General features: G+C 39.6%; 1 protein-coding gene across 1 annotated transcript in view; it reads right to left on the bottom strand.

Annotated features, from left to right (window-relative positions):
• Positions 1–23,691, bottom strand: part of LOC133659096 (unconventional myosin-XVIIIa-like) — a 169,335-nt gene extending 145,644 nt beyond the window's left edge. The window contains exons 1-3 of the mRNA XM_062061832.1: positions 23,559–23,691; positions 12,829–13,924; positions 138–203 (exon numbers count right to left, since the gene is read on the bottom strand). Coding sequence (XP_061917816.1) covers positions 138–203; positions 12,829–13,845 — 1,083 coding nt within the window. The 5' untranslated portion in view covers positions 13,846–13,924; positions 23,559–23,691. The remainder of the gene's footprint in view (positions 1–137; positions 204–12,828; positions 13,925–23,558) is intronic.
• Between the last annotated feature and the right edge of the window lie 215 nt (positions 23,692–23,906).

Here is a 23,906-nt window from a genome sequence, read left to right as displayed (position 1 = left end):
GCGTTGATGGAAAAAGTGAATAGGACACGCTACTGTACATTGAGCAAGTCAAAGGAGATAGCACAATAGAACATAACACTGTGAATAGTGATGGAACAGGTTGGGTGACTTTCACTCAGACAAAGCACAGCTCAGACCTGGGACTGTTTAGCAGCAGCATGAGATGCCGGAAGCAGAGCCAAAGAATCCTCTTCCACAGATCCCTTTGCCGGCAAAAAGAGGTTTAAAGTCATGTATGAACAAAGAAAATAAATTATACTTAAAAAATAGACATTTTAACTTCGAGGGATACAGTACATATACTAATAATAATAATGGATTAGATTTTATATTGCGCTTTTCTATTATTAGATACTCAAAGCGCTCACAGAGAATATATACATACATACATATACATACATACATACATACATACATACATATATATATATATATATATATATATATATATATATATATATATATATATATATATATATATATATATATATACATACACAAACATATATACAGTGGTGGTCAAAAGTGTACATACACTTGTAAAGAACATCATGTCATGGCTGTCAATCATTTCTACAACTCTTATTTTGTTGTGATGTAGTGATTGGAGCACATACTTGTTGCTCACAAAAAACATTCATGAAGTTTGCTTCTTTTATGAATTTATTATGTGTCTACTGAAAATGTGAGGGTCAAAAGTATACATACAGCAATGTTAATATTTGCTTCCTTGGCAAGTTGACCTGCAATAAGGCACTTTTGGTAGCCATCCACAAGCTTCTGCTTGACCACTAAATTGCTGCAGTTCAGCTAAATGTGTTGCTTTTCTGACATGGACTTGTTTTTTCAGCATTGTCCACACCTTTAAGTCAGGCCATTCTAAAACCTTCATTCTAGCCTGATTTAGCCATTCCTTTACCACTTTTGAGGTGTGTTTGGGGTCATTGTCCTGTTGGAACACACAACTGGACCCAAGACCCAACCTCCAGGCTGATGATTTTAGCTTGTCCTGAAGAATTTGGAGCTAATCCTTCTTTTTCATTGTCCCATTTAAAGCAGCAGTTCCATCGGCAGCCAAACAGGCCCAGAGCATAATACTACCACCACCATGCTTGACGGTAGGCATGGTGTTCCCGGGACTAAAGGCCTCACCTTTTCTCCTTCAAACTTATTGCTGGGTATTGTGGCCAAACAGCTCCATTTTGGTTGCATCTGACCACAGAACTTTCCTCCACAAGGTCTTATCTTTGTCCATGTGATCAGCAGCAAACTTTAGACGAGCCTTAAGGTGTGGCTTCTGGAGCAAGGGCCTCTTTCTTGCATGGTAGCCTCTCAGTCCATGACGATGCAAAACAGGCTTGACTGTAGACACTGACACCTGTGTTCCAGCAGCTTCCAATTCATTGCAGACCTGCTTTTTTGGTGGTTCTCGGTTGACTCTTGATCATCCTGATCAATTTTCTCTCAGCAGCAGGTGATAGCTTGCGTTTTCTTACTGATCGTGGCAGTGACAAAACTGTGCCATGCACTTTATACTTACAAACAATTGTCTGCACAGTTGCTCTTGGGACCTTAACCTGCTTTGAAATGGCTCCAAGTGACTTCTTTCCTGACTTGTTAAAGTAATAATTTGTTTTTTCAGATCCGTGCTGAGTTCCTTTGACTTTCCCATTGTGGCGTTTGTAAGCGAGTCTAATGACTGCATCACATGAGTCCTATTTAAATGTGCTCAGAGAAGTCAACAGGTGTCATCAATCATAATCACTCACATGAAGTTAAGAGGCCATGAAGCTAATTTGATTTGATTGTAACTTTTCTACATCACCAAAATTGATCATGTATGTTGCTGTATGTATAATTTTGACCCAGCAGATTTGCTCACATTTTCAGTAGACACATAATAAATTCATAAAAGAAGCAAATATCATGAATGTTTTTTGTGAGCAACAAGTATGTGCTCCAATCACTACACCACAACAAAATAAGAGTTGTAGAAATAATTGTAAAGTCAAGACAGCCATGACATTATGTCCTTCACAAGTGTTATGTAAACTTTTGACCACGACTGTATATATATATATATACATTTGTCAACCAGCTATTGCAAGGAATTTAGGGATTTCACCATCTACGGTCCGTAATATCATCAAAAGGTTCAGAGAATCTGGAGAAATCACTGCACGTAAGCGGCAAGGCCCAAAACAAGCATTGAATGCACGTGACATCAAAAAACGACATCAGTGTGTAAAGGATATCGCCACATGGGCTCAGGAACACTTCAAAAAACCACTGTCAGTAACTACTTTTTGGAACCTTGATCGCGGGGCACCTGCTGATTGGGCTGGGTATTGCTCTGGTGTATCGTCAAATTCGTAAGACGACGGCAGCCGCGCAAGGAGCCCAAAGGCTGTTCGTCGCAATGGAAGGATTGGGCCGGGCTGTGGGAGCACAGTCTGGGGCGATTTATGAACTGAATCGCAAGATGGATCACATCATGGAAACGCTGGTTGAAAGGGAAAAATTGGATATGAGGGCCGGCATGGAATAGAACAGACAAGCCATTGTAATGTCTGTTCGCGGAAAAACAAAATCCTAATCTTAGATTTGACTCTCTCAAATGGCCTTGATGCAACAGCAGGAGTAGGCTGTTCTGAAAACATCCCCCCGAGGACTCCTCAATGATGGATGCTTTTGACCTCCCTCCCTCCTCAACGACACCTGGAGTCAAAATTTTGCTTGCATGCAGAACTGCCCCAGGCCCATGGACACTACATCAACACACCCAACACACACACACACCCCGACCCCCACCCCACGCCTTCACCACCGCTTGATTCCCCTTCGGGGTGATGGACGGCTGGCAGCGCTTTATAGCAGTAGTCGACCTCCAGGTCCAGTTTGTCGCTACATCTGTAAGTGCAAGTTTAAACTTTACTATGCAAAGCCAAAGCCATTTATCAACAACACCCAGAAACGCTTCGCTGGGCCCGAGCTCATCTAAGATAGACTGATGCAAAGTGGAAAAGTGTTCTGTGGTCTGACGAGTCCACATTACAAATTGTTTTTGGAAACTGGATGTCGTGTCCTCCGGACCAAAGAGGAAAAGAACCATCCGGACTGTTGTAGGCACAAAGTGCAAAAGGCAGCATGTGTGATGGTATGGGGGTGTATTAGTGGCCAAGACATGGGTAACTTACACATCTGTGAAGGCACCATTAATGCTGAAAGGTACATACAGGTTTTGGAGCAACATGTTGGCCTGTCCCCAAACAGGCTAACATCTCATGCCTAAATGACTACAGACCTGTAGCACTCACCTCCATACCTGCCAAATGCATGGAGAGGCTGATAATGGAACGTATTAAAAAGGCAATATCACCATCCCTTGACCCATATCAGTTCACGTACCGGGAGAACCGATCGACCGAAGACACCATCGCTATTGTACTCCATAGACTCTTGGAACATCTTATAAATGATAAATGGGTTATACTTGTATAGCGCTTTTCTACCTTCAAGGTACTCAAAGCACTTTGACACTATTTCCACATTCACACACACATTCACACACTGATGGAGGGAGCTGCCATGCAAGGCGCTAACCAGCAGCCATCAGGAGCAAGGGTGAAGTGTCTTGCCCAAGGACACAACGGACGTGACTAGGATGGTAGAAGGTGGGGATTGAACCCCAGTAACCAGCAACCCTCCCATTGCTGGCACGGCCACTCTACCAACTTTGCCACGCCGCCCCTTGAGCTTAGGAACACTTACGCAAGACTGCTCTTTGTCCATTTCAGCTCAGAATTTAACACAGTAAGGCCAAACAGACTCAGATCTAAGCTTCACAACCTTGGTCTGAACACCTTCCTCTGCAACTGAATTTTGGACTTTTTAACTAATCGCACACAGTTTGTGAAAATAGGTGAGCACATTTGTGCCACGCTCACCACCAACACCGGTGCCCCACAGGGCTGTGTGCTAAGCCCTGTGCTCTTCACACATGACTGCATAGCCTCTTCAACATCCAACCTGACTGTCAAGTCTGCTGACGGTGCTTGGGCTCATCAGCAACAACCATGAGACAGCATACAGTGCAGAAGTGCAACAGCTGGCTTCAACAACAACTTGCTTCTTAACACTAACAAAACCAAAGAACTAATTGTAGACTTCTGCGGGAAAGGGCAGAAAAAACACCCTCCACTTTTAATTAGTAACAATGTCGTAGAAAGGGTCAAACAATTACATTTTTTAGGGGTGAACATAACAGAAGATCTATGCTGGGACATTAACACGGCTTCTACAGTCGGAAAGGCCCAACAACGTCTTTTCTTTCTAAGGAAACTAAAATGCGCAAACATCCCGCAGAAATCAATGGTAAACTTTTACAACTGTGCCATCAGCAGTGTCCTAACTTACGGTTTTTTAGTGTGGTTTGCTAGCTGCACTAAAGAGAACCAACAGGCCCTCCAGCAAGCGGTTAAAGCGGCGGGGAAAATGACAAGGACGATACTCCCAGAGATGAGTGCCATGTACACTGCTCGCTGCCTAAAGCCAGTACACAACATCCTGAAGGACAGACATCACCCAGCACATGGCCTCTTCAACCTGCTACCCCCCAGAAGGAGGTATAGATCCATTCCAGCAGGACCACCAGAATGTTTCACAGTCTGTATCCCCAGGCTGTGAACAGTCTGCCCCTTTAATGCCCCCGACCATCTTATACCTCACTCTTCACCACCTCAATAATTGTGCTCTGGACATTGCATTGCTGCAACATCGACGTAACACCCATCAGACATCTAACTGTTCCCACCCCCACCACTCCCCTCTTATCGCCATCTTCTTGACAATGCTAAATGTAAACTATGGTCAACCTGCACATCGATGCAGTTTCTATGCCACTAGACAAAGCTCAAACAAAATCTCGTTGACATGTATGACTTAAGTGTTATTATGACAATGACAATTAAGGAATTGATGGATTGATTTGTTGCTATCCAAGCAATGTCTTTTTCATGGACGCCCCTGCTTATTTCAGCAAGACAATGCCAAGCCACGTGTTACAACAGCGTGGCTTCATAGTAAAAGAGTGTGGGTACTAGACTGGCCTGCCTGTAGTCCAGACCTGTCTCCCATTGTAATTGAAGGCATTATGAAGGCTAAAATATGAGAAGGGAGACTGTTGAACAACTTAAGCTGTACATCAAGCAAGAATGGGAAAGAATTCCACTCCAAACCTTTACTGAGTGTTGTTAAAAGGAAAGGCCATGTAACACAGTGGTAAAAATGCCCCTGTGACTACTTTTTTGCAATGTGTTGCTGCCATTAAATTCTAAGTTAATGATTATTTACAAAAAAAGTATGTTTCTCAGTTCGAACATGAAATATCTTGTCTTTGCAGTCTATTCAATTGAATATAAGTTGAAAAGGATTTGCAAATCATTGTATTCTCTTTTTATTTACCACACCCACACACACACACTTATGTACATATACATATATACACACCAGTGTTTCCCATAAACTGCCAAGATACCTGTGGCTATGGGCGTGGTCACCATGACATCATCGAGTAATTTGCGTAATTTACTACAATGATATGATTTTCTCTAAAAAGGCTCAAAAAAATTTATACTTACTAATTAATAATAACAGTTTTGTTTTAAACGTCCGTCCATCCATCCATCCATTTTACAATATAATTACAACACTTTATGTACATATTTATATACAGATTTGAACAATAGGTTATTCACTGAAATATATTTATTAATTGTGGAACCACAAAAAAAAAATTGTGGTTCTTACAAAAAATATATGTTATAAAATATAAGAGCTAAAATGTCTCTTAAAGCTCTGCCCCTTTAATTAGTGCATACTAAATAATTTAACTTTAGCCTACTACTACAACCATATTATTTACCAGCAACATAAAGTGAAACAGAGGCAGAGGTGTCCTGCCACAGTCAGTAACAAATAAACAGAAAACAGTAGTGGTCAAATACAAATAAGGCAACAAGAGAAGTATCCTACACTTCTCTTTTGTAAAGTAAATGTGAACAGCCTATATGGGCATCTACATCAACTACATGATTTGCCTGAGAAGCTGCACAGGACAAAAAAAAAAATATATATATATATATTTTATTTTTTAAATTTGTGGCGGACGTAATTCTTTCGTGGCGGGCCGCCACAAATAAATGAATGTGTGGGAAACACTGCACACACATGTATATATGTATGTACTGTATATATATATACATACTAGGGGTGTAACGGTTCGTGTATTTGTATTGAACCGTTTCGGTACGGGGGTTTCGGTTCGGTTTGTAGGTGTACCGAACGAGTTTCCACACGGACATATTAAGTAGCGTAACGCACGTTGTGTAAACAATGCACACCGAGGCACAACACACGGCATGCTAGCAGCTAACGGGCTAGGATAGACTGACCATACGTCCTCTTTTCACCGGACATGTCCTCTTTTGCGGAGCTGTCAGGGCGGAGTTTCTTAAATGCCTCAAATGTCCGGCATTTTGAGTTAGGGTTGCGTGTATTTTCAATGTACGTTCATGGTTAAGAAGGGGTTAAAAACAAAACAAACAGCAGCATTGGTGAGGGAGGGGCAGAGACAGAGAGAGAGAGAGTTATGATAAACGCGCATCTGCTTTTTATCCATAGATTTATCACATTTAATGTTTTATTATCTATAGCAGGGGTGTCAAAAGTGTGCCCCGGAGGCCATTTGCGGCCCACAGCTAATGTTTTAAAGGCCCACGGCACATTCTAAAAATACTATTCAAATAAACAAAAACATAACAAAAGTGAAATAAAAAAGCTTAAAGGTTAAATGTAATTTAGAAAAAGTTGCAATGTTGACTAATAAAACAAAGCTGGTTTTTTTTCTTTCAAACTGTCATTGCTCAAAACATAATATTGAATCAAAATCAATGTTATGATTAATTATTGACCTATCCAAGGTTCCCATTACTTCACATCAAATATCACACTAAGAAAAATATTTTTGGTGGAAGATTTTGCAAATTTGGTAAATAAATAACCCAAAAATTTATATTTTGTTGTTTTCTTACTGTACCGAAAATGAACCGAACCGTGACCTCTAAACCGAAGTACGTACCGAACGGAAATTTTTGTGTACCGTTACACCCCTAATATATACATATACATATACATATATATATATATATATATATATATATATATATATATATATATATATATATATATACACAGTATGTATATATATATATATATATATATGTATATATGAGTGTGTATATGTATATATATATATATATATATATACACACACACATATATATATACATATATACATATACATATATATATATATATATATACATATATATATATACATACTGTGTATATATATATATATATATATATATATATATATATATATATATATATATATATATATATATATATATATATATATATATATATATATATATATATATATATATATATATATACATGTATACATATAAATATATATACATATATACACTAGGGGTGTAACGGTACACAAAAATTTGGGTTCGGTACGTACCTCGGTTTAGAGGTCACGGTTCAGTTCATTTTCAGTACAGTAAGAAAACAACAAAATATAAATGTTTTGGTTATTTATTTACCAAATTTGTAAACAATGGCTTTATCCTTTTAACATTGAGAACACTATAATAATTCTGCCCACGTTAATCAACATTAAACTGCCTCAAGTTGTTGCTCAGATGACAAAAAATGACAAAACTATTCTTCTACAAAGTGCAACATTAAACAGTTTCAAGTCAACTCATCATGCTTAATTTATTACAGCATTTGGGAAGCCTGTAGTTGATTTTTATTATGTAAATGTTATATTTTTATCAACATGTGATAGCAGGGACCCTGCCATTCAAAACTAGGCTGCTACATTACTAATGATTCATGTAACTAGAGCTGAAAAAATGGTACAACAGCAATAGGAGAGACTATTCATCCCTGAACACCATGGAGTTCATGTAGGCACACACACACACACACACACACACACACACACACACACACACACACACACACACACACACACACACACACACACACACACACACACACACACACACACACCGCAAAATGAGCTAACGCTACGCTAAAAGCTAATTAGCCTTCACCTCAAGGCAGGACTGCGAGCGAGCTGAGCTGCAGTTGAAGTTTCTAGAAGGTCAACGGGCTCATAGTGATGTTACTAGTAGTTGACTGGGAGGTGTTTATTATCATTTGGGGAGAGTCCGCTGCCTGATCGTCTCGAAGGCGACTGCTCCAAAGTTTCAGGCCAAGAAAACGAGGACGAGCAGTAAAGTAGATCGATAAATCTTTTTTTTTTTTTTTTTAAAGAACAATTTTTTTTAAACGGTGGGGACGGCTTGGTGAAGTTGGGAGAGTGGCTGTGCCAGCAACCTGAGGGTTACTGGTTCAATCCCCACCTTCTATCATCCTCGTCATGTCCGTTGTGTCCTTGAGCAACACACTTCACCCTTGCTCCTGATGGGCCTGGTTAGCGCCGTGCATGGCAGCTCTCGCCATCAGCGTGTGAATGGGTGAATGTGGAAATAGTGTCAAAGCGCTTTGAGGTAGAAAAGCACTATACAAGTACAACCCATTTACCATTTACCATTTATGCTCACCTGCTAAACACCTATCTGCTCCACGCTGAAGCGCTGACTACATGCGCTCTGAATACGCACTGCTGATTGGCTGTTAGCGCTCTGAATACGCACTGCTGATTGCTGTTACCACTCTGAATACGCACTGCTGATTGGCTGTTAGCGCTCTGAATACGCACTGCTGATTGGCTGTTAGCGCTCTGAATACGCACTGCTGATTGGCTGTTAGCGCTCTGAATACGCACTGCTGATTGGCTGTTAGCGCTCTGAATACGCACTGCTGATTGGCTGTTAGCGCTCTGAATACGCACTGCTGATTGGCTGTTACCGCTTTGTGTGTAACCAATCAGATGGTTGTGTGGGTGGGACAATGCTGGCTGCTGAGACAGAGGCAGAAGAAGCAAAGCAGCTTGTTAACACTTTAGCTTAGAAACTCATTCGGTACACCTCCAAACCAAACCGAAACCCCCGAAACATATAAATAAATATGTACACCAATTCTGTTCATAACTTCTATGGACAGAATTTCTAGGTGCAGTCAGGGTGTTGAGGGTATCTTGTTTGGTGGCTGCAGGATTAGGTCTCTGCTTTTTGCAGATGATGTGGTCCTGATGGCTTCATCTGGCCAGGATCTTCAGCTCTCACTGGATCGGTTCGCAGCCGAGTGTGAAGCGACTGGGATGGGAATCAGCACCTCCAAGTCCGAGTCCATGGTTCTCGCCCGGAAAAGGGTGGAGTGCCATCTCCGGGTTGGGGAGGAGATCTTGCCCCAAGTGGAGGAGTTCAAGTACCTCGGAGTCTTGTTCACGAGTGAGAGAAGAGTGGATGGTGAGATCGACAGGCGGATCGGTGCGGCGTCTTCAGTAATGCGGACGCTGTATCGATCTGTTGTGGTGGAGAAGGAGCTGAGCTGGAAGGCAAAGCTCTCAATTTAGCGGTCGATCTACGTTCCCATCCTCACCTATGGTCATGAGCTTTGGATTATGACCGAAAGGACAAGATCACGGGTACAAGCGGCCCAAATGAGTTTCCTCCGCCGGGTGGCGGGTCTCTCCCTTAAAGATAGGATGAGAACCTCGGTCATCCGGGAGGAGCTCAAAGTAAAGCAGCTGCTCCTCCACATGGAGAGGAGCCAGATGAGGTGGTTCGGGCATCTGGTCAGGATGCCACCCGAAAGCCTCCCTCGGAAGGTGTTTAGGGCACATCCAACCGGTAGGAGGCCACGGGGAAGACCCAGGACACGTTGGGAAGACTATGTCTCCCAGCTGGCCTGGGAACGCCTCGAGATCCCCCGGGAGGAGCTGGACCAAGTGGCTAGGGAGAGGGAAGTCTGGGCTTCTCTGCTTAGGCTGCTGCCCCCGCGACCCGACCTCGGATAAGCAGAAGAAGATGGATGGATAAATATGTACACATACATACATATACATATACATAAATATATATACATATATTTTTTGACTGACTGCACACAAACTTGCGGTTTCCTGTAAACACTTTTGATTGGGAGAGCCCGAAAATGATTAGAGGCAAACATGTCCATCACTCAAATGCTGGGGACGATAGAAAAACAAATAAAATAGAATCTCAGCCTCTTGTAGTCAGGGCATTGCAGTAATTCAACTCTAAATGTCAATTCAATAAGGATTAATCCTGCAGCATTGTACAACACCTCTCCTGACTCAGCAAAACATGTTGGTCTTTTAAACAGTTGAGAAATGTGCTTGGAGAAGCTGGACAAATAAAAAGCTGGAATAAGGTAGAATAATGTCTATGAATGTTCTCAGTCATCAGGTCATTGTCATCTCAGGGCATTCAATCCATCACAACTGGACTGTTTGCTTGTCTTGGAAGACGTTTGGCCTCTCATCCTAGTAGGCTTCATCAGTTCTTACTCATAGACTTAGATTGTTACATCTAGTCTTAGACTTAGATTGTTACATCTAGTCTTAGACTTAGGTTGTTACATCTAGTCTTAGACTTAGATTGTTACATCTAGTCTTAGACTTAGATTGTTACATCTAGTCTTAGACTTAGATTGTTACATCTAGTCTTAGACTTAGATTGTTACATCTAGTCTTAGACTTAGATTGTTACATCTAGTCTTAGACTTAGGTTGTTACATCTAGTCTTAGACTTAGATTGTTACATCTAGTCTTAGACTTAGGTTGTTACATCTAGTCTTAGACTTAGATTGTTACATCTAGTCTTAGACTTAGATTGTTACATCTAGTCTTAGACTTAGGTTGTTACATCTAGTCTTAGACTTAGATTGTTACATCTAGTCTTAGACTTAGATTGTTACATCTAGTCTCAGACTTAGATTGTTACATCTAGTCTTAGACTTAGATTGTTACATCTAGTCTTAGACTTAGATTGTTACATCTAGTCTTAGACTTAGATTGTTACATCTAGTCTTAGACTTAGATTGTTACATCTAGTCTTAGACTTAGATTGTTACATCTAGTCTTAGACTTAGATTGGACACATCTAGTCCAGCAGCTGGTGTTCAAATATTGATGATCATGGCTAACAGGCTGTAAAACCAAGCATTTTTGGAGATTTTCAATTCAAGGTGTTCAGTAGTTGTAAGCCATAATCATCAAACTTATAATAAAGAATTGACATGTCTCACTTTGCATGTAATGAGTTCATATCACATGTTACTAAATTCTTGTGTAATTTCCACAAGTGTTTTATTTGGTTAAATTCTACAGAGGAAAATGTATTTCTTTATTTTCAAAAAAGTGATTTGTTGTGCTATGTATATGTCTCTTAAGACCTAACTGTAGGCTTTGTAAGGTCATGTTAAAGGGGAACTGTCGTTCGCAATCATTATGAAAGACATGACAATGGAAGTTATAAAGCAATCTAAATATAAAAAAATGCGATCAATAGTCTGGTTACAATGAAGTTTAAGGGAGCTGCTCAATTCTGCCCATAAGGCCCTTAAAAAGATCCAAACACCTTCATTAAGGTTTTTTTTATACATGATCTAAGTATATATGTAATTTATTTATTTATAATAACATTTAATATTCACGTATTTTGATCATTTTAAGCAAATGCGGCGCAATAATTTCAAAAACTCATCATGACGTTTGCTTTTTTTTAAATCTTCATCACTGATTACTGCTCACAGCAGACTTCATAAAAGCCAACCAACATAATAAAACATCACTTACTGTACAATGTCTGCTGTCATTAGGATGCCAACTGCTAGGATGTTCATATATTCCCATTTAGATGAAAAATGTCTCATATTGCTCGTGAAGAAACAGGGTGGGGGGGCGAGGGGGACTAAGTGTCTTTTCGTGTTGTTTTTGCCAGTTCTGAGTCCTAAATGGCTGTCAAAGTGTCCCAACTTGTCAGATTACATCCTCAGCCAACTATTTTCTAGGTGAGAGGCATGACTTATGATGTACAATAAACAGGGAAGCAGCAGACCACTCAATGATGTAAACAGAGACACACGGTAGTGATCACAGTGCTGCTATAAATAGTTTGTTTGCGTTAGTACTTGTAACAACTTCACGAATACTTGGTTAATATTCAAGTCACGAAATGTAAATGGAGTATTGTTGGCGCTTTTTGGATGGTTGGTTATTGGATTTTATGGGCGGAACACAGAACCTCCCATTGGCCCCGCTTGAAGTGGATGTTTTTTGTACGTTTATTTAATATTATTAAATATTTGATATTGGTTGTTAAGTTAAAGTTAAAGTCTCACTGATAGTCACACATACACTAGGTGTGGTGAAATTACCCTCTGCATTTGATCCATCCCCTTGTTCCACCCCCTGGGAGGTGAGGGGAGCAGTGAGCAGCAGTGGTGGCCGCGCTCGGGAATCATTTTGGTGATTTAAACCCCAATTCCAACCCTTGATGCTGAGTGCCAAGCAGGGATAGGCAAAACTCCAAAAAAAAGTGCAGTTCCCCTTTAACTCTAAACTAAACATAAGTGATGCTAATCCACCTTTTAGTTCTTTTTTTTTCCTAGTAAAAATCGACAAGAGAACCGAAGAACCGATAAAGAACCGAACTGTTAAGCAGAAGCCAAAGTGGAAAATTCTTATGAATTCCCATCTGTAATTAACAGAGTGTAAAAAGCACATTAAAAGGAGTTCAACTGAAAGCATCTTACATGTCTGGCATCCCTTCGAAGTTCCTGAGTGTTCCTCAGCCAGCAGTGGCTCAGCTCACTGAGCTCCAGGATGGGCTGCACTTTCAGCCGCACGGTGTCACCTGACTGGCGGATCATCTCAACTATCTCATCACGGGTCTTGTTCTCCACGTTGCACCTATTTATCTCCACCAGTCTGTCACCTGGCACCAGACCGAGTATCAGGTCTTTTGTGCCTGCACCTGGTTCAGCAAAGTGGACCACCCGCCTGTAGACTCCTCCATCTGGGCTGCGGTCTAACATGGTGGTGCGACGCAAAGAAAAGCCAAAATCCCCAGTGTGGCGACGTTGGAGCACCAGCTCCCGTGTTTCAGGTGCAACTGGTGCAACAACAGCTGGCAGCTGCAGCTGAGCAGGGAAGGTCTTGTGAACAACTTCAGGAATGCACACCTGTCTGACGGCGGGCTTGGCGGTCTGCTGGTTGAGGCTATGTTTGCGCAGCATGCTGAAGACTTTGCTCTCCACCTGTGGGGATGGAGCAGCAGAGTTTTGGCCTGATGGCGTAGAGCCCTCTGAAGGGCTCTCTTCTTTGCTTTTCTGGGAAAAGGAAAAGCGCTTCATCATCTGTCCCACCTGTGATGAGTTTTGCTTTGCCACGGAGCCGAAGTGTGCGACGCGATCTCGAACTGAGTTGCGATGTCCATCCTGTCCTCCTCCATCACCCTTCAGGTCATCAATGGAGCTGGCAGCACACAGCTGCTCATCCAGAATTATAGCACTTCTATTGCTTATGCCATCTGATTCAATGTCGGTAAGCGTGAGGTCCGAGCTGCTGGCAACTTTGATTGGAATTGGGTTGGATATCTCTACTTTGTTCTTGGACTCCCGCTTGGACTCTCTCTTCAGGTTGAAGAAACCACGCCGCATGCTCATTTCCTCAAGGCTTCGCAGTTCTGCTGCAGACATCCTCTCCTTCTTGTCTTTTTTGTCCTTTCTTCCTGATTCCCTCTCTTTATCCTTCTTCATCAGGTTGAACATGTTGATTGATATGCTGAGCTGCCCGTCAATGCGGTAGCTTTCTTCTTAAAGAAGTGTCCAATACTTCTGACCAGATCCCCTGAGGAAAAAAACATAAGTTGTCAATCACAAAAAGGAACATTCAAATTTGTACAAAAGACTCTTAATAATTTAGGGTGCATTTGAAAAGTAATAACTATGTTTATAGTAAAGCAAGGCTGTCATCTATTGAAAAAAGACAGTTGAAGTATAACACAGACATCCATCCATCCATTTTCTACCGCTTGTCCCTTTCGGGGTCGCGGTGGGTGCTGGAGCCTATCCCAGCTGCACAGGGGCGGAAGGCGGGGTACACCCTGGACAAGTCACCACCTCATCACAGATAGACAGACAACATTCACACATATTTACTGTTATTATTTTGCACTTGAAGAAACAATACCTTCATGCAAATATTGCAGCACAATTACACTTTCTCTTGGAATTCATCTCTTATTTAAAAATTGCACTTTTGGATGAAGTTTACACTGGGATAGGTTGATTGGAATGGTCCCTAGTGTGTGAATGTTGTCTATCTGTGCCAACACGAGAGGGACAAGTGGTAGAAAATGGATGGATGGATGGGCATTGCAGCCACCTGCAATAACAATGTATATCACAATATATTATTTGCTATGTAAATGATAAGAGAACTTAGGGCTAGGCGATATGGCTACGTATCACGATTAAGTTTTTTATATTGGTCAATATGGAAAATAATTGATATTTTTTCTAGCCTTTGGAAAATTTGGACCAGTATAAAAATATATTGAATGTTTTATTTCATATGTAACCTTCCTCTGATTATAATCCCCTCAGCTATCAAGGCAGAAAGCCATAGAAAACACTCAATCAATGTAAACAAAATGACAACATTTTAATGAACACTCAACAACAACCGCTTTAAATAAAGGTCCAAAAATAAGGCATATCTAAGAAATGCTTACTAAAGTGTAACAAAATAGTGAAAAGTGTGAAAATGTAAACCTGAGAAGAATACATTTGTTGCAGGTTTACTGGCAGAAAGTTAGGTTGTCTGCAACATGTTATTGAAATTCTTATTTAAGTATGGAAGTGCTGTTGTTTCTGTACATCTGAATAGGGAACGGACGCGGGTTGAAAAGAAAAGATGAGCGCCGTACTGCCAAGGTGACTTTCCTGTTTTATCAACAATTTATTGGCTCTATGTTGCACTCATTTTTACTTTCTCTTTTATGCCATTCAGAGCATCAATAGCTAGACAGAAAAATGGTGCAACCAAACTGGATAGTTGATACTGTTACACAATTGGCTGTTGAGCATGTCCCTCCCATTGCTCACTCCTCACTTCTTGTTTTGCTAAGACTGCAAGTGCCTTGTTCATGCAACCAACCATGCTTCATTCTTCACCTTTTTTCACACACCCCACCACAAAAAAGAAAAATATATGGGATGTTTTATCAAACCCATTTTTTTATTGAGGTCGTGTCCATCACGATATATCTTGATATGGTTTTATCAGCCCAACCCCAATAGAACTATTTCTATACGGGTTACAAAGGCTCCTAATTTGGCTGCTGACATACAGTATGTGGTAAAATAGTGCGTCACTTCCAGATGTATTATTTTCTCAAAACTATTATTAATGTACCATACTTTCTAATTTACTGCTGCTATCTTCTGTTGTAACATGGTTATATCATTTACACCAGGGGTGTCCAAAGTGCGGCCCAGGGGCCATTTACGGCCCACTGGCAATTTTTTACCGGCCCCACGGCACATTCTAAAAATACAATAAAAGAAATTAAAAAACATAAAAAGTGGTATAAAAGAGCCTACAGGTGAAATGTATCAAGAAAATGTTGCAAAGTTGACTCTAATAACACAAAGCTGCCATGCAGGCTGTATCTTTCTTTAAAAAATAATAATGAATCAAAATCAATGTCATTATGAATTATTGACCTATTCAAGGCTCCAATTACATCACATTAAATATTCCACTTTGAGATATTATTTGGGGAAAATGTTGCATATTTTGTGTTTGCTATATAAAAAAGTAAGCTGTTTTTTTGTTTTTTTTTAAAAAGGGCCTAAAACGAACAAACAAAAAACATAAACAACAATACAACTTATAATTGATGGATGGATCTGAAGTTGATCTCCAGATTACTGTGTTAAAAGTAAACAGTTAAAAAAATGTATAATTTATTTTTTAACACTTTAATGAGTAGGACCCTTTCGGATCCCCAATCATTTTTGTATGATTTGTTTTTAAGTGTCATTGCTAAAAAAAAAAAAATTTATTATAATCAATGTTGAGTTATTGACCTTTTTAAGGCTCCAATTATTATATAATCTCAAATATTCCACTTAAAAATTTTATTGGGTGAAAATATTATATATTTTGTGTTTTTTTTCATTAAAAAAAACATCTTATTGACAGATAGACCTAATGTTGATCTAGAGATTTAAACCTTGAATAATAATAACAATAATAATACTGAATAATGACACATTTTTTGTAATTTTTGGACCAAAACCCTTTGCGGCCCCCGGGATCAAGCCTGAGTGGAGGCCTAAAGGTATATTTTTTTATACATATATTGTATTGGTTTTTAAAATAAACTATATCAAAATGGCCCCCGCTTGCTTTGATTTTTCAGTGTGCGGCCCTCAGTGGAAAAAGTTTGGACACCCCTGATTTACACCTAGTCTTCTGCTATATGTTATCTTCATGCAGTCACAGGGAGAACATGCAAACTCCACACAGAAAGAACCCCGGCCCGGGGATCAAACCCAGGACCTTCTTATTGTGAAGCACATGCACTAAACCCGGTTTCCCTGTGCTGCAATATAGACTTTAGCCCAGATCACTATTGTGGACACAATAAGTGATTCTGATGGACTTGTGAGAAAGGTGAAGATACTCACTGGAGAAGAAGAAAGCCATTGTGCACAAGCTGATCCTGCTTCTACAGAATGATTGATCATCTGCTTCATTCAAGAGTTCATGTTTGCATTTGTACAAAATAATAGGGTCAAAGGTGATAATTGACCAAAAAGAATCTGTGCCTCATATTTCATAGTGGTATAAAAGGGCACTCATAATTTGGTGGGAGTGTTAATGACCCTGTATATTTTTTATAGGAGATTCTATATTGAGCATCTATGCACCATTAATGTAAGTGAGTCTTGTGTGACCCTTGGTCCATCCTGTAGTGTGGGAAAAGGCAGCTGCATTCCAGTTCATGTTGAGCCACAAGCAGGAAGAAACAGCGAGCAGAAATCAACAAAGAATAGGGTCAATAGTGGAATGGCAATAGACAGGAGGGTTTGCTGTATGTCCGTTCTGTGTTGAGCCCGCTCAAAAAAAAAGCATAATGTTTAATAAACAAACTTTTGCATTAAGCTAAACAATTGTCCAGTCCCCTATTATAGTATTAAACACTTGAGAAGTATGTGTCTGAGGTACACTTAATTCTATCTGCCATTAATGGTGAATAGGGATTTTGTATCACGGTTATTGTGACCAAAATGATCATTGCTATTATTATTATTATCACGGTATTGTTGAATGTGCTCAAAATTTATTTACACTCCCACTGAAACCTTTTTTGTTTTCTTTTCAATAACTAAAGTAAATAGAACCACACAAAACCCACTATTTTGTCGTAGGTCTTAGTATTTTATCTAATAAATGAAATATATTAATATTATTTATTATTTTGGGCATTGTGTCGTCCCCATATGTTCAGCAGTCCTTGAACACACCGTACAAACACAACATCACAACAAACCAACACAAAAAATAAAAAAGAAGAGAAAAAAAGTTCAATAATGCATTTCTTATTCAAGTCTGTGAAAACTACCCAATTTTGACATTACTACAAACGGTAACGGCTAACTTTACGCCATGAACGTCTTCAAATGGCCATTTGGACATCTCTGTGTGGAGTCTCTTCCACATTCCCAAACATGTACAGTATGTTGTGTTGATTGTCCATAGGTATGAATAATTGTTGTCTAAAATACAGTATGTGTCCTGCCATCGTATCCATAGGTATGAATGATTGTTGTCTACAAGTAAATACAGTATGTGCCCTGCCATCGTATCCATAGGTATGAATGATTGTTGTCTACAAGTAAATACAGTATGTGCCCTGCCATCGTATCCATAGGTATGAATGATTGTTGTCTACAAGTAAATACAGTATGTGTCCTGCCATCGTATCCATAGGTATGAATGATTGTTGTCTACGAGTAAATACAGTATGTGCCCTGCCATCGTATCCATAGGTATGAATGATTGTTGTCTACAAGTAAATACAGTATGTGTCCTGCCATCGTATCCATAGGTATGAATGATTGTTGTCTACAAGTAAATACAGTATGTGCCCTGCCATCGTATCCATAGGTATGAATGATTGTTGTCTACAAGTAAATACAGTATGTGCCCTGCCATCGTATCCATAGGTATGAATGATTGTTGTCTACAAGTAAATACAGTATGTGCCCTGCCATCGTATCCATAGGTATGAATGATTGTTGTCTACAAGTAAATACAGTATGTGCCCTGCCATCGTATCCATAGGTATGAATGATTGTTGTCTACAAGTAAATACAGTATGTGCCCTGCCATCGGCTGGCATCCTGTTCCCCGTCTCTCGCCCAAAGTCAGCTGAAATGGGCTCCAACATACCCTAATCTACAAGAAATGTTGTTAGCTTGTCAATGAGCGGTTCCATCGTATGTTAGCATAAAGCTAGCTACATTAGAGCCAACCTTCCTCCTGTATAATTGTATTGTTTTTTACAGTATATACCAAACTGTATTATAATTGAACGTGATTCCTCCACATACGTGCACTTAATGTGTATATTGATGCGCTTTCCTTTGTGTGCTTAGTTTTACAGTGACCTCATTGTGGAGAAGGTCAATAAAACCATCTAAAGTTAGTTTTCCCATCAGTCATTCAAAGGACTGTTTACTTATTGGAATAACTAAATTCCAACATTTAGGGAGGGCAAAATATACTGGAGGCTGCGTTACATTGTACAATGAACAGCAGCAATTGAAAAATAGAGCTAAACAATATAATTGAAGAAAAATAGACAGTAATACTAAGAACACAGATTAATTTTAAATATATACATATAAACATTTTTTAAAGAAAATATATGCATCATCTGCAATAATGCAAATGACATGATTGTGTCATACTGGCCAGGCCAACACCACCAAGTCTATTGGCAATCTGGGGGGAACCCTGTACTGTACTGTACTGTACTGTACTGTACTGTACTGTTAAACAACCGATGGGAAACATTTCGGGATTGTCGGTGCTTATGCTGACTTGAGTCTTGTCAAAAAGTGAAAACATTTGTCCGCCATAAACTGAGTGAGCTATTAAATACTGTAAGCATGTAATGTAGTATTTATTTGCCTCAAACACTTACATCATGCAATAAACATAACTCCATGTCCTCTTTGCTACAACCTCTGCTTTTCTTTATTTCATCTGGGCTGTAAAGTCAAACCATACAAACTCTTTCAAACATTATGTTTGGAGATGGAAACATCCATCCATGCATTTTATACCGCTTGTCCCTCTCAGAATCGCAAGGGGTGCTGAAGCCTATCTCAGCTGCATTCGGGCGGAAGGCGGGGTACACCCTGGACAAGTCACCACCTCATCACAGGGCCAACACAGATAGACAACATTCACACACTGGGGTCATTATAAATAATGTTTCTAGTATAAAAAGGGGTAATGTGTCTTTAGGAATAACTGCTTTTGTGTGCAAAGAAATCAATTTGGGCAGCTGATCATATTATGCACACCTATAGCTAAAGTTAGCACCTGTGCATTTTGTGTAACAGACACCAAGGGAGGGAAATTCCATTTTGGGAAACTTTGAAAAATTATAATAATTGCTGCTCCTCTTTTAGGTGGCAATGTTTTGCATCTAATAATAACTGTAACAATAACAATGATTGTTACAATTATTACTACATATTTACACACACACACACATATATAAACACACAGACATATACCGTATTTTTCGGGCTATAAGTCGCCGTTTTTTTCATAGTTTGGCCGGTGGTGCGACTTATACTCAGGAGCGACTTATGTGTGAAATGATGAACACATTAGCGTAAAACATCAAATAATATTATTGATGTCATTCACGTAAGAGACTAGACGTATAAGATTTCATGGGATTTAGCGATTAGGAGTGACAGTAAACGTATAGCATGTTCTATATGTTATAGTTATTAGAATGACTCTTACCATAATATGTGAGGTTAACATAGCAGTTGGTTATTTATGCCTCATATAACGTACACTTATTCAGCCTGTTGTTCACTATTCTTTACACATTTTAAATTGCCTTTCAAATGTCTATTCTTGCTGTTGGCTTTTATCAAATACATTTCCCCCAAAAATGCGACTTATACTCCAGTGCGACTTATATATGTTTTTTTCCTTCTTTATTATGCATTTTCGGCAGGTGCGACTTATACTCTGGAGCGACTTAGACTCCGAAAAATACGGTACACACACACATATATATTAAGACCATATTAAATATTTATATGTATTTTGATACTGAAGTGATGTAAAAATAATCAGTGACTTTAATATAGTGCTACTTACTGCTTACATGTTAACAGGTAACTTGTAATTGTAATGGATTGCATTTTTAGTAACCCTCCCAACTTTTATTGAGACATTATCGTCATTCTAAGCCACGTTTCGCATGTTGTATCAGATCGTGAAGCACTCTTATCTTCCAAGCTATTTTATCAAAGGCTGAAAAGAAAAGAAATCCGGTTGAGATTGTTCTAGCAGCTCCACAGCCTCACATACCACAGTGACTAGCATTAATGACACACCAGCAAATTCATTCTGACAAGTTAATTATTGATCATCATAATGTGTCCCAATACAGAGATGTGTGAATATTTACAGAGCCGTGTCTTTCAACCACTAGTGAGATACAGTCTGGTGTGCCCTGGGAGATGATGTCATTGCAGCTATTTGGATTCAAAATATTTTTTGCAAAGCAGTAATTATAATCGGCAAATAATGTGTTGTTGTTGTTGTTGAGTGTCAGTGCTGTCTAGAGTAACTCTTCCATATCAGTAGGTGGCAGCAGGTAGCTACTTGCTCTGTGGAACAAGCTAGTTGTGATCACAATGTGCAGGTCAAAAGGTGTCTAATGCTTAAACCAAAAGGTGAGTGCCGCTAAGAAAAGGCATTGAAGCTTAGGGTGTCAAGCGATGATAAGCACTTGTCATGATTTTAGGCAACAACAAAAGGTTAGAGCAGAAGGGAAGTGCTCAAACCGGCCAGACTATGACAGACATAAAACTAAATGCTGAAACGCAACAAAAATGACTTACTATGAAATGTGGAGCAGACGGCGTCCACAAAGTAGAAGCGTACTAGAGCGCAGCATGAACAAGATAGTCAGTCTGTAGTCATCAGGTAACAGCAGCATCAACAAACAATGTCCCGACAACCAAGGTAGAAAAAGGATCAACTTAAATAGTCCTAATTGCAAACAGAAAACAGGTGAGGGGAAATGCACTGGGACAAAAGTCAAGCAACCACGGAAAAAACACCAACAAAACTAAAAGAGCCACCAAAATAAAAGCACAGGACAGGAACTAACATTGGAGAACACTAACAAAACCCAACGCATTGGGATGGCTATGGACAATGAAACTAAAACTGAACCGGCTGCAAAGTAAACAAAAGCAGAATGCTGGACGACAGCAAAGACTTGCAGCATGTGGAGCAGACAGCGTCCACAAAGTACATCCGTACATGACATGACAATCAACAATGTCCCCACAAAGAAGGACAATTAAAGAGTCTTGATTGCTAAAACAAAGCAGGGGTGGGGAATATCGCTCAAAGGAAGACATGAAACTAAAACAGGAAAATACCAACAAAAGAGGAAAAGCCACCAAAATAAGAGCGCAAGACAAGAAGTAAAACACTACACAGGAAAACAGCTAAAACCTCCAAATAAGTCAGGGTGTGGTGTGACAGATGGTGACAGTACACCTACTTTGAGACAAGACCTATATTGATACAGTACACCTACTTTGAGACAAGACCTATATTGATACAGTACACCTACTTTGAGACAAGATCTATATTGATACAGTACATCTACTTTGAGACAAGACCTATATTGATACAGTACACCTACTTTGAGACAAGACCTATATTGATACAGTACACCTACTTTGAGACAAGACCTATATTGATACAGTACATCTACTTTGAGACAAGACCTATATTGATACAGTACATCTACTTTGAGACAAGACCTATATTGATACAGTACATCTACTTTGAGACAAGAGCTATATTGATACAGTACATCTACTTTGAGACAAGAGCTATATTGATACAGTACATCTACTTTGAGACAGACCTATATTGATACAGTACACCTACTTTGAAACAAGACCTATATTGATACAGTACATCTACTTTGAGACAAGACCTATATTGATACAGTACATCTACTTTGAGACAAGACCTATATTGATACAGTACATCTACTTTGAGACAAGACCTCTATTGATACAGTACATCTACTTTGAGACAAGACCTATATTGATACAGTACATCTACTTTGAGACAAGACCTATATTGATACAGTGCACCTACTTTGAGACAAGACCTATATTGATACGGTACATCTACTTTGAGACAAGAGCTATATTGATACAGTACATCTACTTTGAGACAAGACCTCTATTGATACAGTACATCTACTTTGAGACAAGACCTATATTGATACAGTACATCTACTTTGAGACAAGATTTATATTGATACAGTACATCTACTTTGAGACAAGACCTATATTGATACGGTACATCTACTTTGAGACAAGAGCTATATTGATACAGTACATCTACTTTGAGACAAGACCTATATTGATACAGTACATCTACTTTGAGACAAGACCTATATTGATACAGTACACCTACTTTGAGACAAGACCTATATTGATACAGTACATCTACTTTGAGACAAGAGCTATATTGATACAGTACATCTACTTTGAGACAAGAGCTATAGTGATACATGCTTGTTTATGATTTAAATTAATATCCAACAATAGTGACAACAACTTTTGACTGCCAATATCGGCTACTGAGTGGATGTTTCATGTAGTCTGCTGCCTCCGGTGACAAAAATGTGCCTTGCTGAAAAAGGGTTGACAAGCGCTGCTCTATAGGCTCTCAGTGCTAATACTATTAGTGCAAGTGTCTATTTAACAAGCAGGACATAAAAGGCCGCCTGCTGTTAGTTAAGCTCTCTTATTAGTCGACTTAGTGTGTTGGATGACAAGAAGTGAAGCTACATTGACGGCTGGATAGCTTAGCTTTGCGGCTACATTAGCTAGCTATGGAAATATGTTTTCCATTTCTTAGTAAACAAAGTGTTTAATTATCAGTTGGTGACAGTATTAGTCAACTTTTAGACAATAAACTTGCTAGCCAGCTAGCCGAATTGCTCTCAATATTAGTTTTAGTCCCGATTTGTGATCAAACTAACACCGTGAAATCTCCTGAAAATGATCCAGTTAGCCTGATCGATAGCCTGGCTAAATGTCAACTCACTCCTCCATCTATTCATCCAGTTTCTACCGCTTGTCCCTCAATACGACGGAATAATACTTACTAGTCAATACAGCAAGAGGGCGAGACTATGATCGTCTTCTAGGGCGCAGCTCCGCTCCAGGCTGCTTGTAGTTCCGCCACACCGTGCAGGCTGCTCCCTGTTGCCCGTCCTCCCCGCACCCTGCTGGGCCACCGCGACTCCTGTTGGTGGAACTATTAGATGTCACTAAACATTACTGGAACTATTAGATGTCACTAAACATTACTGTTGTGTTCATGGAACTATTAGATGTCACTAAACATTACTGTTGTGTTCATGGAACTATTAGATGTTACTAAACATTACTGTTGTGTTCATGGAACTATTAGATGTCACTAAACATTACTGTTGTGTTCATGGAACTATTAG

The sequence above is a fragment of the Entelurus aequoreus genome, linkage group LG10, assembly GCF_033978785.1.
Source record: "Entelurus aequoreus isolate RoL-2023_Sb linkage group LG10, RoL_Eaeq_v1.1, whole genome shotgun sequence".
NCBI classification, from domain to species: Eukaryota; Metazoa; Chordata; class Actinopteri; order Syngnathiformes; family Syngnathidae; genus Entelurus; species Entelurus aequoreus.
Note: the sequence above shows the minus strand (reverse complement) of the source record. Positions and strands in the feature narration are given on the sequence as shown.